The sequence below is a fragment of the Haliaeetus leucocephalus genome, unplaced genomic scaffold (genome assembly GCF_000737465.1).
Source record: "Haliaeetus leucocephalus isolate CR32 unplaced genomic scaffold, Haliaeetus_leucocephalus-4.0 Scaffold120, whole genome shotgun sequence".
Classification (NCBI taxonomy): domain Eukaryota; kingdom Metazoa; phylum Chordata; class Aves; order Accipitriformes; family Accipitridae; genus Haliaeetus; species Haliaeetus leucocephalus.
Genome location: NW_010972556.1, coordinates 1,874,487 through 1,892,427, shown reverse-complemented (window position 1 = coordinate 1,892,427; position 17,941 = coordinate 1,874,487). Strand labels below are relative to the sequence as shown.

At 42.2% G+C, this 17,941-nt stretch overlaps 2 protein-coding genes across 9 annotated transcripts in view; one reads left to right on the top strand and one right to left on the bottom strand.

The window, feature by feature from the left end:
- Positions 1-191: 191 nt before the first annotated feature.
- Positions 192-11,256, top strand: PTGER4 (prostaglandin E receptor 4 (subtype EP4)). The gene is made up of 2 exons (XM_010585808.1): positions 192-1,149; positions 9,097-11,256. Exons 1-2 carry the CDS (start codon positions 319-321, stop codon positions 9,688-9,690), a joined length of 1,425 nt encoding a protein of 474 aa, XP_010584110.1. The 5' UTR covers positions 192-318; the 3' UTR covers positions 9,691-11,256.
- A 4,238-nt stretch (positions 11,257-15,494) lies between these two features.
- The window catches only part of PRKAA1 (protein kinase, AMP-activated, alpha 1 catalytic subunit), a 91,028-nt gene continuing 88,581 nt past the window's right edge, over positions 15,495-17,941 (bottom strand). For all 8 annotated transcript variants that reach the window (XM_010585798.1, XM_010585799.1, XM_010585800.1 and 5 more), the window contains one exon: positions 15,495-17,542. In XM_010585798.1, the coding sequence (XP_010584100.1) occupies positions 17,192-17,542 (351 nt within the window). In that variant the 3' untranslated portion in view covers positions 15,495-17,191. The remainder of the gene's footprint in view (positions 17,543-17,941) is intronic.

Genomic DNA, 17,941 nt, shown 5'->3' with positions numbered 1-17,941 from the left:
CCGCTCCGCGCTCGGGCCGCCCCGATTCCCCTCCGGGCTGGGCGGCGGAGCCCTGCGGTCTGCGCGGGGAGAGCAGCGGCGGGAGGAGGCAGCCTCGGCTCCCCCGGCTGCAGTCGGTCGCTGCCGGGCGGCACCCTGCTTCGGCTCCTTTTTGGGACTCTTTTTTTCTTTTTTAAACTAAAACACACCACTCCCCCCCCCGCCATTTGCATTTTTATTTTCACGCTAGACTACACCCTCCCCTCCCTTACCCTGCCTTTCCTTTTGGGCCCGCTCTTGCCTTCCTCCGCTCGACTCCCCGGCGGCAGTGCGGGCATCATGTCCTTCGACCCCACCATCATGCCACCTGCGAACGGCTCTGCCAACGGGACCGCCAGCGGGGCCGAGGGTGGGAAGCCCCCCACCATCCCCACCGTCATGTTCATCTTCGGCGTGGTGGGCAACCTCATAGCCATCGTGGTGCTCTGCAAGTCCAGGAAGGAGCAGAAGGAGACCACTTTCTACACCCTGGTCTGCGGGCTGGCAGTCACCGATCTCTTGGGGACCTGCCTGGTGAGTCCGGTCACTATTGCCACTTACCTGCAGAACCGCTGGCCAGGAGGACCGGCGCTGTGTGAGTACAGCTCCTTCATCCTCCTCTTCTTTGGACTCTCTGGTCTCAGCATTATCTGTGCCATGTCTATAGAGAGGTACCTGGCCATCAACCATGCCTATTTCTACAACCATTACGTAGACAAGAAGCTGGCAGGGCTCACGCTCTTTGCCATCTACGCTTCCAACGTGCTGTTCTGCGCCCTCCCCAGCATGGGGCTCGGCAGATCTACCTTGCAGTACCCTTACACTTGGTGTTTCATAGACTGGCGAGCAAAGAAGGCCACCCATGCGGCATATTCCTACATGTACGCCGGCTTCAGCTCCTTCCTAATCATGGTCACCGTGATCTGCAACATCCTGGTGTGCGTGGCCCTCATTCGCATGCACCGCCAGTTCATGCGACGCACATCCTTGGGGACAGACACCACCTCCAGCCGTTTATCTGACTTTCGCAGACGCCGGAGCTTCCGTCGGATGGCCGGAGCGGAGATCCAGATGGTTATTCTGCTCATTGCCACTTCCCTGGTGGTGGTCATCTGCTCCATTCCTCTGGTGGTGAGTAACATTGTGCAACCCTTCTTCTTTTCCATCATCCGCACCGCTGAGTCTTTTCTCCTCCTAGTCTGTGCTTGTAGGACAGACTCCTATTTAGCTGGTGCTGCAAACTGTTATAATAACTTCAAGGCTGTTAGCATACATGCATGGTGAGAGAAGGTTGTGTTGATTTATATTTACAAGAAAAGAAACACACTTATCCCAAGTCCTCAGCTCCTTTGATTGCTTAAAATACAGCGCCAAAAATTCTTAATCATTTTTCCACTGTTCAACTGGAATCCACACAGCAAAAATCTTAATGAGAGCTAAAAGCACTTCAAAGTTCACTTCCAAAATTAATTTGTGATGAGTGAGGTTTGGGTCTGGCCTGCATTTCTGGATGTTTATTGTGTTTTAAAAATGTGCACGCTGTTGCTGAAGGGTACAGCAGTCCTTAATGTGCGGAAGGAGGACAGAGCTCTGTTGTGTTGGCACCAGCAACACGCACAGTGCTTCATACCCAAAACCTGAACCGAGCTTCCCCTCCTGAGGGATTCAGCCACCTTGTCTGGGGTAGATCCCACACAGACGTCCCTCCAGCAGCTCCCCGCTGTGGGAGGAGTAAACTCGGTGGAACCACCCGTCGGTGTAATGCTCAGTTAAATGAGAGCTGGAGGAATCTGGCCCACATAAACCTAGAGGTCATACCAAAATGTCAAACAAAATTACCACTAACCATTTGCTAATTTTCTGAAATGGCTGATACAATTAGTGTCATTAAATCGAACATGCAGGATCCACTTATTTCTATTCCTCCACCTTATCTCCAAGGAAGACAAAAATCCTCACCAGCTGGAGGCTCAGTTCTTGCTTGCCACCCACCATAACAAAGCTTGGCGAACTTCTCTCCTCTTCTGGCTCAGAGACATTAAACAAATATCTGGCTTGCCTTACTTGCCACCTTCCAAAACACAGCGTAGGGAGCCAAGCAGTGGTTGTCAGACAGAAGGTGTTTTTAGAAGGATTGTTTTAAGGGGGTTTGCTGTCAGTAGGGTCGTCCCTCTGTCATAGAGGGGCTACAATGTGTGTGAAATAAAACTGGCCAGCTGGGGATGTGAAACAAATCACGTATACCATGGTAAGGAAGTTTAGAGAAGTACATGTGAACAGAACTCGAGAGGTCAGCGAGTCCGTCCCCCCTGTTTTGGAGGAGCTGGAATCGCAAGAGTCGGGCCAGTTTTGCCACATTACTAACATAAACAGGAGCCAGCGAAGTGTGGCTGTGCTGGAGCGCCAGCGCCCCGGCTGTCGCCGAAGGCCGTCACCCGTCCTTCAGCGTTGTCACTTTGCGTTGCGTTGTAGCGTGGCTGAGCACGGTGCATTGCTTGACATCTGAAGGAGGTCGAGAGGTGCTGTCTGAGCTGCACACGGGGTGTCTACCGGAGGTGTACATGCATTAGATGGAGGAACCGCGCACAACCTGCCCTGCAGTCCAGCTGCAGAAACCACAGGGATAAGCTGACTTGCTGCACCGGGAGGCATCAGGTCATGGGGTGGCCAAAACCCCGACAGTACCGTGGGTTGACAGGACTTAATTTGATTAATCTAGTATTATAACAGCTACTTCACAAAAGAACAATATTGCGTTTTCAAAAGAGATGCTGGTAAATGCAGATAATGAGTTCTGGGAATTAAATACAGTGTCGTAATGTGATACAGGTTATCAGCTGATGGACTTAAGCAGTCTCAGAAAAAAAGCCAAACCTTATCCCATGGAGGAGCAGCTGGAGGAAGGCTGAGAAGTCTGACTGTAAAATGCAAAATGAAATTGTTCATATCCATTTGGAGCTAGGCAGTCTTTTACAGAATATTAAAAAAAAAAAACCAAAAAAAGGGAAAAATCAAGAGGGAGAGGTCACCAGAAAGGGAACTGGATTGTTGACAGTTAAAATTCATGAACCTGGGTGGGGCAAAACGTTTATTATTTAAACAGTAGCTAGTGAAAAACTTGTATATGGCAGAAGGTATGTGAAGGTGCAGCTGATGAAGTTGTGTAGCTCTCTCAGACCTTGATTTCACTACTTACAAAGGCACAGCGTTACCTTGGGAGTGTTCATATAAGTTAGCTTTTCCCTGCTAAAGCAGCACATCTTTTCTGTATCTAAAATGAGGTAAGAGACTGTCATTTCACTTAGATGGATGACTAAGAAAAAAAAAGAAGCTTTCTTTTTAAAAAAAACAAACACAACCACATATGTACACATCATCACAGTGTCCTGTGTGGTTAAGTTCCTTCATTGTTAAGTAGCTTTTGTAAGTCATTTGCCTGCCCCCTGCGGGAATAAGCTATAGCCATATATGCTGCTTTGTGCCATGATGTACTGCTGTGTATGCCGCTGTATTAAGCCCTTTGGTTGCGTATGGAGACTGAGGTTAAGAACTGAGATACAAACTCAGAGAAGTGACACCTTTATGCTACAAACCCCTAGAAAGAGCCACTAGCAGAGATAAGCAAATAACTCACGTAGATGTACCTTTTCATGACTCGTAGGAGCTTTAGGGAGCTCTTACCGAGCAAGAGGCTCATCTATAACAGGACAACCTGGCAGTCACCCAGGTCATGCAAGTGGTAAAGTGGTGGCGGCAGCAACATGATTCAGGTGCACAAAGCAGGCTCACAGGGTGCTTTGTGACTGAAGTTTTCTGATGAGCTGACTTCCTACTGATGATTTCAGCTGAATAAACCATCACTTCAGTCAAAGCAAAGCAACTTCTGAAAGAGAGACATAAACCTCTAAAATTTTAGAATGAACACTTTCACAACATAATAAAATAGCAGACAGAGGCGATCCAGCTGGCTACTTTTATTAGGGTTTGACAAAAAATTTTCAAGTCTTAAAATATTAAATAGCCCTGAAATAATAAGCAAAGGCTTGTCTTGATTTAAAAAGTGGTTAAAGAACAGCAAGCTGAGCCACAGTGAACAGCAGTTTTTAATGATGCAGTGCTCTAGGACTCGGTTTAAAGTAGGGTTGTTTAGTGTCTTAATGATTTATTAATAAAATCAGCAAAATTTTACAGTGACAACAAGTGCTGTAACAAAATTTTGGGGGATTGTGCAAAACACTGAATGAACTTGACAGAACTGAAGGCTGATCAAATTTATCAAGGAAAGAAAAGTTGAATGAAAAATATTAGTGAAAGGAAACTTTTGATATAACCTGATGAGTTCTCAGTATGCAGAAAGTGACGTGAAAGACACAAAGAAGAATCTGACAATAGTTTTAAAATGAAATAAGGAAAATGCATAAACTGTGTGCTGACTCTTGTCTGCACTCCACACTGGTTATCACATCTTTTAAAATACTGTGAGTTTTTAGAAAATAGAATTGCATAGAGTTAGAAGTAGGGAATAAGTTATATCAGGAGGGATTTTGTCAAGAATAGAGTAGACATTATTATCCGGTCTTTAAAAAAAAACCTAACTCTTACAAGAGTAAATAGGCACACACGACTCAAAGTCTGTAATTTACTCCAGCAGCCTGTCAGGTACTCTTAAGATTTTTAAGTGCGTGATCTTTTTCTGATCCTGACCACTGAACATTGTTGTTAAATTATGGCTAAGTGGAAAATAAAATATAATGTTTCAGGGTGTACATCCGGTCGATTGCGTGAAATAATCAGGATTTTCTAACTTAATGTTTAATTGATCTAGAAGTTTGGATTTTCTTTTGCCTTGGTTGGTTTCGACTTCATCTTTAAATATCAGGGGCTGTCCGCAGCCAACAGCAAGGTGGCAGACATGATTTTTGAGCAATGGAGTAGACACCAAGCAGACACCAAGCCCTTGAAAGGCAAAGGTTATTGGCTTGTAGAGCTGAAAAACTTGTTCCTTCTTACTACTGTACGGTTTTTAAATTTATCCTATCAGTATGTGGGGAGATTTTGAGGGCAGGTGGAAGCTATGAAGACAATTACCAGTGAGACTGTGACTATACAAGTCACTTTATTGTACTTCATAGGATTAGAAATCATGATTTGCATCTGTAGTTAGTAAAAAGGAAAAGCAGCAAACAGCACACAGGACTCAGATCCTCCAAGTACCTATCACTTGAGCATAAACTCAGCATACCTCGGAGCTGTGTGCTTCTTGACACAATTGCAAACAAACTTAGTACTTCTAAGGTATGTTGCCTGCATTCTACAGCTACAAAGCTAACATACAGAACTAGTTCTTTTGAGATTTGAATTGTTCTAGTTTGCTTCTTTCTTTAATTAGGATTTCAAATTGCACAAATTCAAGCATCAGGTTAGCTAATTTAGTAGTGGATTCCACTTACGCAGCACTTACTTAGAACATGCAAGGCGATATCCTTTTTCATGCTGCCTCCTACAGCAGTAGACTTGTAGCCAAAACAGGATACATACGTCTTGTGCTGTTCTTGTAGATGATACATTAGTGAATGCTGTTTCACCAGTATGTAAAGAAATGGTAATACTGACGTTCCCACACTGATTAATTTTTACGTTATTGTGATTAAGATGTTATCCCAGCAGTAGGTCTGAGTTGATAAATGCATTTGACATTCTGGGGGGCTTCTAATAAAAGACATGGGACCTTTCTGGGAAGTAGAAACAGTTTTGTACGGTCCAAAGTTCCCACTAAATAGGTCCATGTTATGAATCTTTCACCTATACGAGCTGCATTCTGTCGAAAGGAAATAATAAAGCATACAGAGATAACAAAGAGCAAGCTGCACTTTGCAATTACTGATTGTCCTTTTCAGCTACAGAGTCAGCACTTAAAGACATTTTCGTCTTTCTATGAAGTCTGCCAGGTAGACAGAGAAAGGTGAAATAGGTACCTCAATTTCATAGGCTGCTTATCAAAAGAACAATCCCACTATTAAATCACTGACGTGTAACGATAGCTCCAAGTTTAAAAAAAAAAAAAAAAAAAAAAGTCAGGTCTCCGGAGTTGGACTGTGTACTTCTTCAGCTGTCTTCAAAGTGTGCCTTCTGGTTCTGTGATCTGGATTAGCTGATCAGCAAATACCCCCGCCTGTCACACTTCTAATCTTCCCGGTAATGACCGCATTTAGTTGTACGAGCTGCTAGGCGGCCTCCACTCCCTCAACACTGTCCTTTGAACTCCTGGCTCCCAGGGCATGTCCCTGTCCAATGATCAACCGGTCAAATACATAGACCAGCATTTACACATGTTCAGGTTGTATTCCCGTGCACAAGGAAATCTCAGTACAGAAAAAGACAAGGAGCATATGGAAAGAAAGGTTGTTACAGCACAGGTTAAATCCCCCCGGGGAAATTTGACCTTTGTGTGTTTTTATATTATTTGACCTTTGTGTGTTTATATATTATTTGACCTTTGTATATTTAAACACTTGACCTCTTATCACTTTGGAGGGGGAAAAAATCTCACACGAACGGTCAAGTAGGTGTTTCAAGAACGGATTTCAGCCGATGCCAGGCAACGTCTGCATCAGCTTCTTTTCCAGCCTTCCAGGTCCGGGAATCCCGACTGCCGCACTCCCGATTCGGTGCCCGCCCGCGCGTGGCTGATAGCAGCTTTACCTCCACGGGCTGATGGAGGGACTCTCAGAACTTCTCCCCACCCGCGGAGTCTCCCCGCGCCAGCCTCTGCCGGGCTGCGGCGGCTGGCCCTCGGCGTGGGGCAGGTGGCGGAGCTGCTGCGGGGGGGACACACGGGACACGCGGTGACCGGGGGACGGCCGGGCGGGGGACACGGGACATGCGGTGACCGTGGGCCGTCCGTGCCACCTAGCGGTCCGCTCAGGAAAGGGGTCCTCGAGTCAGAGGGGAGACTGGCTTCCCTGCGCGCCCCCCCCGCCCCCAGCAAATGGCGAGAGGTATTAATTCAGGGCGTTTGTTAGGGAATCGTTACCAGCCAAACCGTAGGTATTGAAAAATTTTGGCCTCTGGAGGGGCTGGTCTCCTCTCAGCCAGTGATACGTGGGACGTTGTAGAGATGGACATTGGGTAGGAGGCTAATACAAAATAAATAATGGAAAAAATTTGAAGCAAGTAAAGTTTAATAAAAGAAAAACCCATAAAAATAAGTTCAATATGCAGAGGAATACTCTTTGAAGTACTTGAATTGCATTTTTGGCATAACAGAAAAATAAGGCAATAAATTAGTTGTCAAAAAGGCATCTGCAGCATTAGAAATCACGAGGAAAGTAACAGAGAATAAAACTCAGATCATTATACTGCTGTATAAATTCAAGATTTTCCCATATTTTGAATTCCCTGGGCAGGTTTTGTTACCCATAAACCTAGAGAAAAGTACTGGGAAAGAAAATATGGGCAATTATCGATTTGACAGTTGGTTTGAGAGAACCTATATGCATAGGACTTCTGAAGAGGGACTCTGCATTATTTTAAACGCACGTCATTGATAGCTTTGGAGCACACTCCATCTCTGAATTCTGACAAGCTGAAAGCCAGCACATTGCCCTGCTGCAGGAAAATTTCTTGCAACAGAATTGTGAAGTTTTTCACCAGACTTGGATGGCTTCACATGCAGAACTTCTAATAAAAATGACTTAAGAGGACTGTTCCAGTTTGGCTCCTTTATTTAAGTGCTTGTTTGCCTCCTTGTCTGTAACCTCCTTGCTAGGCAAGACTTGATTTTTTTCAGGAGTCAAGGATAAGATTTTTGAAACCTCATAATTTTGCTACTAGATTTTTACTGTATCAGATAAGAAGATCATTAAGGGATTTATTTTGACTTACCTTAAGGTAAGAAAACAGCATCTTCAATTACCAATTCTTTTTGGTGGCTTTCCTAGGTCTTCCTATAATTGGAGACTGTGTAGGTCTTGCTGAAATGGAGAACAGCTATTTGAGACTGATCAGCATGACAAACTTACATGATGCCATCCTCCTTAGCGATGCTGGAAAGATATCAATTGATATCAAAGAATTGGACGGCACCTTACTCACAGTAGCATTTACAAAAGTGGCTTCTAAACCAGGAGAGGGACTAGGTAACTATTTTTTTTTTCTTGGATTCCAAGGAAGAAGCTGAAGAAGACATTTCTGTGTAGAAGACAGCATCCTTTAGTCTTAAATTTTGTGCATGATAAACTAAAATTGCTAATTAAATAGTGACTTCATGCAGCAGCTTCAATGTCTTAAATTCTTGACCACTTCATCAGTAGTTTTTTGCTTTTGTACATAGAATCAAAATGCTAGCTCGTATAGGAGAGCAGTGCACTCCCATGCTGCAATCATCTCATCATCTTGACCTATTAAAATTCTTCTACTAGCTGGGGGACCTTTCCTTTTTTTCCTTTTTTTTTTTTTTTTTTAACATTTCTTTTTTCCAAACCATGCTGCAGCAAGCAAACAGTTGAGGGTATACAAACAATTCCAATAAGGACAGGTGCCATCAAGCGGCATTTCTAAATTTGGGAGTCAACAGCTCTGGACTTGTTTCCAGAGTCTAGTGTACTTAAGATTGTAATCTGTGTTTCAGTGTGTTTCTAACCAAACAATTATTAGACCTTTGCTAGAGGAACCGATTGTCCAGGTCTCCTCAGTCAGATATCTCTTTGCAGATAGCATAGGACTCAAGGTATACCAAGGAAGCAGGATACAGCTCTACAACTTTGCTGCTGGGTTCTATGAAGAAAAAGGAATTTTTACAAACATCAGTCAGAAGTTGGAGGTTCAAGGATTAATTATGAGGGGAAGGAGGGAGAAAGAGCCATTCCTTTCCTATCTGCAACAAAGGCGGCCAATTTACAGCAGATTGATCTCTCTGATTTTTTTGCTATTTCCAGAAGTAAACTCACAGCTTTGCCAGCCTCTTCTCTTGTCGTAGCTTGTGGTAGCGAATCTAGATCTCTGCTTTGAAATGTAAACTTTGATTTACTGATGTAATTGTATAATCATGTCTTTCTCTTCCCCCATCTCCATGGGCAGGTCCGTGTCTTTGTGAACCAGCTGTACCAGCCGGAATCAGTGAGGGATGTGAGGCAAAACCCTGACCTGCAAGCCATCCGCATTGCCTCGGTGAACCCCATTTTGGACCCGTGGGTCTACATCCTCCTCCGCAAGACTGTGCTCAGCAAAGCCATCGAGAAGATCAAATGCCTCTTCTGCCGCATTGGAGGGGCTCGGAGACAGCACTCAGGGGGCAATTTCAACTGCGTGGATGGCCGCAGGACCTCCTCTGCTATGTCAAGTCAGTCACCCTCCTTCATCTCCCGTGAGCTGAGGGAGATCAGCAGCACCTCACAAACGCTGCTCTACCCTCCGGAGTTAAGCGAAAGCAGCGTCGGGAGTCGCGTGCCGCTTCCAGGCCCCAGTGCCAGCTTGGCTCAGCCTGACACCATGTCAGTAAGGACACTGCGCAGCTCGGAAACCTCGGACTCTTCCCAGGGACAGGATTCCGAGAGTGTCTTCCTGGTGAATGAGATCAGGTCTGGTGGCGGGGCCAGCTCTACATCCAAGGGCAGCCCACTGCAGGTGACCTTCCCTACAGAGACATTGAATTTATCAGAAAAGTGTATATAGATAGCCGTGAAAGGCATCGACCCTGGGGATACTTCCTGGTACATTGGAAAAACTGGTGCAATAGATAGGTGTTCTGCCTGTTCGAGGGGAGAGGGGTTCAGCTGTGCTCCAAAGGGCTATTTTTCTCTTGCCATGTGATGGGTACGTTTCTTTTAGACTACTGAGGACTGTTTGGAACAGGCGCTGCACTTGGGCCCTGCCATCAGAACTGGTACAGGGCAGGTCTAGTGGGACTGGAAACGTGAACTGCCTTGTCTTGTTCTGGGACACAGGAGAGCTACTGGGCCTCTGGAAATAGAAAGACCCATCACTTTCTTTTCTCTTTCTTTCCCTTTCCAAATCTGGTAGAACTGTGTTTTCTCTCCCCATGGTTGCTCAGCTATCAAGAGTTTAAGCTTCTGGTACTAGAGCTGAATGTGAGGCAGCTGCTAGGAACTGGACACAGCTATCCTGAGAGCTGCCTGGGGCAGGATTTTAAAGTGTCTCACTAAAGCATGAAAATGTGAATTTTTACCGTTGCATATGTATCAGGATTGAAAATATTTAAAAGTCTATTCTTCTCTATGAGAAGGTTTTTTATTAATACAAGGTATATAGAAACGATTGCCAGCCTTCTCTTCCCCCAGTATTTCCTGCTGATAAGACCTTCTTGGTTTGGATTTGTTGTCCATGCTAGATTCACAGCTGATGAGGTAATTCTCTAGCTGAGAATACATAAGCACTTTCTGAGTGAAATGGGAATATGTACGCTATTAAGAGAGAAAAAGAAAACACATCCTTTCAGTTAAGAGTATTCCTTTCCAGTACATGTACATACTGAAAAGCCAGATTTTATTTATGTGCTGAGAATGTTTCTCTGTGTAACACATCTGCGCCTCTCCAAGTACTTTGGCCCACAGTCTGCACACACTTAGGCACGCACTTAACTTCGCCCATCAGAGAAGTCCCTCTGCTGCCAGGGAGACTCCTTACATATAAAGTTAAGGACATATAGAAGTGCTTTCAATATCAGGGCCTAAAACTTTCAACCCCTGGTTAATAGTCTTAATATTCACTTTAGTTAAAGCATCACTGATGTAATAAAGGCATTTTTTCATAACATTTATCATTTTACTTTAAATAGTAAATAGAATTTTATGACTGTATAATCTGATACTCCATCAAATAAATGTACAAAACCATGGAAGCAGAATCATTTAAAAGTATAGGTTATATAGAACCATATCCTGGTCTTGAACCCCTTGAAAATCATTTGTTCCTAGATTTTTAATGGCAAACACATCATCAAAACCAGCTGTTAACCACTGACAAAAAGGAATTTTGTTCTATTTTGTTTTATGTTCTAAGGGTTAGATCTTGTTCCAGAAACACTGTTTATCAAAATAATTCTGTACAAATATTTGGAGGATGTTTTGTCAAATACAAAGCATGTTATGCTGCTTAAAGTGTTTTCATGTGAATGCTTTATTGTAATGAAAATCTTGAGCCTTATGTTGATATGTTTAAGCAGTTGTACTGACCAAAGTCATTTTGGAGATCACAATTAAATGGAAATGTTCTGCTTGATCTCAGATGTTTATACAAGTCTGCCATTCAGTGCCAACTCCTCCCCTTAACAAGCTTCCCATCTTGGAACGCTTTGCGCTGAGCTACTCTCAAAACATACTTTGTCCTCTAAGTTTCCAAAACACCACAGCATGATCACCTTCAGCAAGAGGCAGTCGTCTTCAAAAATGTCCCCAAGAGCACCAACACAGAGCCATGAAAATTATGCAGACAAACAAACAGAAATCAAAGACATTTTCCTTTAATAGGGGAGCAGTTGAGCTTATTTGCCTTGATACATGTAGAAAGTGAAGTTAAATCTCTACACAAATATTTGCAGCAGAACCCACTGTTCCACCAGTTAAGCTGGAGAACAGTATTACTCAAGTTCCTGCTGCAGCTACAGATAAAGATCTGCCTGAATTCTTTGCAGTTAAACCACTTAACTATGGTCTGTTGCTTACTAGTGACCAACAAATAGAATACACTCATCGTACTTCCCAAGGCAGGAAATAGTACCTGGCAGAGCAGGAAGGTGGGACTGCCACCTGCAGATACACCACCTACACCAATACTGGTCCACACCTTTGCAGCTGGCCCAAAGCAACACACCAATGTTATTGGTACTGTATGCAATGACAGAATTCAATATCAACAGAGTATAGTAAGTATTTAAATAAGCAAGGGCTTATTATTATTTTAATTGGTATTTTATTATTATTTCTCATCATCACTGATGAGAAATACATGCATGTGGTCTGGAACAGCTTTAAGCAAGAACAGACCATCTTCAGTAGCTGACCTTCTAGCTTCCCTTAGCAAACACGTACGGTAAGCCTGAGGTGTTCTTTCTGCCCACAGCATTACTGGTCTGTCAGTAGTGGACTGGACTCGCAGCACATATCATTGACACTAACTCCCTCAGTAATGAACTCAAGGATTCCCAACCAGCCCACAGATTACAAAGTCTCCTCAGCAATACTGGAATTGCCTGCCACAACTCAATGGCAGTGCACGGACAAAATCTGAGCACCTCTACTGCCAAGTTGCAAACACAGATGGGTGTTCAGAAGTAGCCTGGCTAAAAGGACCAGCCAAGTGTGCCTTTTTTTAGGGTGACTGATTTTTATGTCTCCCTCACCTGCCCAACAGTCCCGCTCAGCTTTGGCACCCTCATCCATGCTGACCACAACACATCACTGAATTCTCTTCCTCAGCCTCCCTGAGCATAACAAGTCTCATAAAATAGAGTAAAAATCTGTAGAGATTAATTTGCCACATGAATGCTAAAAGGTTATTTTCCTGCTAGGTGAGTACTTTCCGTATGTTCAAAAGGGCTTCCCTTCTCACACATTAGAGCTCCCTTCCGCTCCCTAGAGATCCATATACCCCCGAAACAGCCTGTCTTCCACATCTGCATCCACCTTCCCCAGTCCTCTGTGTTCACAGAAAGTGGACCAATTTGCCATTCAAAAATTTCTCTTACCAAAATTGCATCTCCCCGAGTCCATCCTGCTAGTCCTGTGACTGGCAATCCATCAGTCCGTCCTGCCCACACGTCCCAGACCACCGCTTCACAGAACCCCTTCCACCCAGAGGTACTGCTAGACCTCCCACCTCCCTACCATGGCCTGAACCCCAGCCCCCACTCCATTTAAGCCCCTGTCCTGTGGCACAGTTGTTTCTGTGAAAATTTGTAGATCAATTTGAATCTCTCGTCAATACAATTGGGCCCAGGTTTAGGGTGTAGGATATACTGACAGAGGGCTTGGACTATAAGGGTGGGCTGTAGGGTCCTGTTTTAAATCAAGCTTATACATCTTTGCTGTCTGCAACACTGGTGCTGCTTAACCCAAATTGGTAGTATAGGCGCAATGCCAAAGCACTAACAAAATCAGTGTAATCCACTATCTTCAAATGGCATCACCCTAGCCAAGAAGCTTTCTACAAAGTTTTTAGTTCTGCTCCCAGACACAGCTGCAAATCTATTGTACTTAAGGCAGACTGACTATTACAGCTACTAAATACCACTAGACCTTTCCACTCCTAGGCCTTGTTCTAGACCTGCCAGCTTTACCGGTTCTGGAAACCAAGTGGAGTCTTAATCACCTGCTTTCTGAACCCAAATAGGCAACTCATGCCCCACCTCTAATCTTTCCCTGTGGTCATTTACCCTCTATAACCCTTAGAGCTCCTGAGTTGTGGCTCTTAGAAAATCAGCCCTCAAAACCAGGCCAGCACATCTGGCAGGATCCAGCAATCATCCATGCTCACAAGCTCCTCCTGATTCTAAACTAGCTCTCTCTGGAGATAGCACAGGCCAAGGACTCCACTCCATCTGAGAACACGATATTAACGTGATACCGACCTACAATAAACACATGCTGTCTGCAACCTGCCAATAAACCAAGCCCACATGCTTCTGCTTTCCTGTGCCCCAGTCCTAACTATGCTTACTATAGTTTGATAGCTATTATATGACCTCAAAATAAATTAAGAAATCACCTGCCCTCAACACTAGTTTTTACATCCTTCCCCTTGGTTTTAGGATCTGGGTGGGACTTACCTTGTATGGCCAAGTAAGTTCCCAATGCTACCTCTAATCTTGATTCCCACACCAACAGATATTCAGACAACTTTCAGGAACAAGAGTAGAGGAAACTGTTACACTTGCCTTTTTCCCCTCCATAACTACTTTTAAAATCCAATCTCTTATGGTGTTATAAAATTAGAGTCACTGTTGTGTTATCTGACCAATAGTTTTTTTATCCTCTAGTATTGTCAGAAAGGATTTATTCTCTCTCATTATAATCCATGTTTAAGTTTTTTAAAGACACTTATCTCCACGAGTGGAATTCATCTGCCCTGTTTCAGCACTTGAAGTTAACTGCCCATCAGTCACCTTCAGCTTCCTTTGCAGTCAATGGAATAATTAGGCACCTTGGGAGGTTGATTCAACTCATTCTAAGATACTTATCTAACACAAGGCATATGAATGGCCCTCTGAGGCTCTGTATTTCTTTCCAATGGATATAAAGGCATTCAAAGGGAAAAAATTATATTTAAATATTTAATTGTAGATTTCAAATTAAGCAAAATTAATCCACTTAACCTACTGTTAATGTTGAGATTTCCTCTTTAATAATGTTGCAACACTTTGGTGTTTTATTATACGATTCATATGGAAAGCAAACACATGGAAGCTACTGCCACTAATGATGATGAAGAACAGCAAAAATAAATTCCTGATGGTAAAGTGGGAGTGTGCTTCACAGATATCCCATTTTTTATAACAAAGGCTTTCTCCTTTGGCTCCCTCTCATTTGGATACCCCTGAGAGGTTTAAAAGCACTGAGCACTACCTTTTATTAAGCGTTTTTCCTGAGATGTCTTTTTTTTTTTTTTTTTTTTTACTATAACACATTAGCATTTCAGCAGAGACAGAAGAAGCCAACTGATTTAAATGAGTAACATTCTAAAATGGTCAATGGTAACCCTTATTCTTGTTATAAGCAAAAGAATGAACAGGCATCACTAAGCAGCAGAGGAGTCAGTATTTTATTCAAACAGATTCAGAAAATCCCATACATGCAAAACACAGCATGCTGTACAAAAAACAATGTTGAAATCATCAATTTTTTAACTTTTTCCAAGTTTGAGAGTAACATTGTCACAAGAACTTATCTGCTCTACAGTGATCTACAAAACACTACAGTCTGGACAATACCTAGAATTCAGAACCTAATCTAATCAGAATAGTACAGGGGATGGAAACAACCACCCCTCAAACCCGGCACGGCCGTTCTGCCTGATGGTGTAGATGCACACCCCTCCATTAGATTGGCCCAGCAGTGCTGAAGTCAATAGGAATTTTGTGAATCATTTCAGTGGAAACAGATTCTATGATAACATGGACCTGTGAAAGGACAGAGGCAGTCCTTCCTGTATGAGTAAATACATAACACTGACGCAAGTATAAAGCACAAAGAAAGAAAAGATGTGCTGGATTATAGCCACCTCCTTCAAAACAAAAACATATCTTACAGCTTCTCATGTATTTTCTTTTCTAGCCAGAGAATGTTTCTGAAGAAATCTGTCCAAATGCTTCTCATACTAACTCTTCCTATGGTTGAATAGATTGTATTAATTGTTAGGAAAAATAAGATTAAGAAATTCTTCAACTGGGACAATTTAAACCATCTATCAAACCATATCTTAATCAAATACCTATTCAGTAAGCATTTAAGTGAATGAACAAATAAAAATGTAGCATGGTGATGTTTTAAATTGCTTAGTATATTTTAGTTGCTGTAATTATTTTGAATAGTCAGGAGATGTTAAAAAGTGTAAAATTTTTTGTGCGTACAGGTGCAAGAACCGATCCAAAAATTCACATATATACAGAAATATATTCAGGAAGAACCTTGCAAAAAGTAACGAAAATTTAGTAAGTACAACATGGCAATTAAGTTTTTGAAAGGGATAATTTCTGCAAAGACTGTAAGTGTCCTCTTAAATAAAGATATTCAACTGAAAGCATGATCCGAGATAAATAATTTTTCTACAATACACTTTCTACTGGAAAAATCACTATGCTTCTCAGGCAACATTACTTCCTTTTAAAATGTGTTATTCTGAAAATAGAAAGCAGATATGAAAAATGCAAAGATGACTTATTTCAAAAGGTTTCACTTGTCTACAAAACTATTATTCAAATGTTTTTATCATGCAAAATACTATCAAAATCAAGTAGAAATGATGTGTTCCCAATCCTGAATTCTCCAGGAATTCCTCAGTTGACCTTTTTTTCCATTCCTCTTAGGAGGTGACCATCTCTACCATTCTTCAAGACAATGAAAAAGAGCAGTCTCAGCACAGAGCAAATCAAAGAAACAGCCTGATTTTGTTTCTCTGAACTGCCTGTGTGAAAACCAACGGCCACCTTCCCCTAAAGAAAGATGAACATTAAACAAATCTCCTACATTATGCCTCTAAGTTGATACAGTGTGAATACCCACCACAGCATCCAAAATCCAAAGAGGATAAAAAGGGAGACTCAGGCAATGCTGTCCTGAAAAACTGGTTCACTGAGAACATACTTTAAATGGCAGGTCACAAGAAATCGGGAAAACAAATTGACTCCCTTTATCAGATTAGCCTCACTATGAAAGAAAGGGCTAAACATAATACACTTCAGACATACCTATTTTAAATCCCACCATTTCACTTTTGGTGATGAGTGTAGCACAGCACTCAAGATAAGGAAAGGCTAGTTTCAGTCTCAGCTGAATGTTCTTTCTTCTAGTGAAACATTTAGTAATAACTAAGCATTCAGGGACTTTTTTTGTATAGCATTTCCTTTCATCTAATCAGAAAGCATTTAACTCATTCACCTATGAAAGCAACATAAAGGTTTCTACTGATATCATCTGACTACAAATCAGATGCCAGATCTATCTTACAGACACAGAAGCAAAATAATAATCCATCTCTTCTTCATAGGAAACTTCCTCATAAAAAACGTATTCTTAATGAAACTAAAGACTTCTGATAACAGAGAACAGTTCAGACTTTAAACGGAAGAAAAATAATGTTAATGCATACAGGTTGGAATAGATTTTAAAAAAATACCTTTTTTTGCAGTTTAAATAAAAGCTTATTACTGGGAAAATGTAGACATTAACTTGTAAAATTATGAAAAACAAAGATTAAATGTAGTTAAGCATTTTAATATTACATTTGTTCGTAAGATTTTTAGAATCCAGTCTTGGCTTTCTTCTCCAAACATATGGAAGGAACAACTCCGGTCATTGCTTTTTCAATTTACAAAAGAAAAATAACTTCTATTCTTTAACTTTTGTAGGCTCTCCCACTGCTTGAAAAACAAAACCAAAGCAAGCCCAATACAATAAATAACATAACTTCTTAAACCAGTATGGTAACCCATAAGGCTGCCCTATCGGGCTCTGATGAAAAGGGTTTCATCAGGAGCTGTAGGACAATTCTCCCTCTCAGTAACAGTCTCTACTGTGCCTGAAGCAGACACAATCACTACCGTTTTAGCTGCTGAAAGAGCTTTCTCCTTCTCTGCAATAGCAGCACAGACTGCCACAATTTCATCACTTTCAAAGTCATAGTCTGGAATTGATTCTTGTGAAAGCTCTTTTTCTTTTGCCAGTGCCTGCACTGCCTCAGTCTTTGTTGCCTTCTGCTGTTCATGTAGTTTTCTTGCCCAGGAAAGGTCCTCTTTCCATACTTCAGGGTTCATTGGAAAGATGTGTAAGGATACCTGGAAACTTCGGATTGCCTATAAGCAGAATAGACAAGAAACAAGGATTGGACACTTTAAAGCCTACATATCACAGAAATTAAAAACAACCAAAAAAATTATGTGTATCACTCAACCAAAGACAAAAGTGATTTTGCTTCAGTCTGTCTTCAGTGGAACAATCCTCCCTCAGCTGTAAGTTCAATAGCAGCATTACCCCCAAACAACTGTGCGTACAAGTGTGCCTGAAAGTACCAAGAATGCCTGAACAAATCAGGTACCTGGTAACAAGGGCACAAATAAGAGCTTTCATGTCAAAAATAATATTGTAATTAAAAAGATAAAAGCAAAAATAATTTTTGTTTTGATGGTTTTCTCTCCCACTTGTCTTCTATCATCAGATGCATGGGAATGCAAAAGCAGAGAGATATGGTTTAA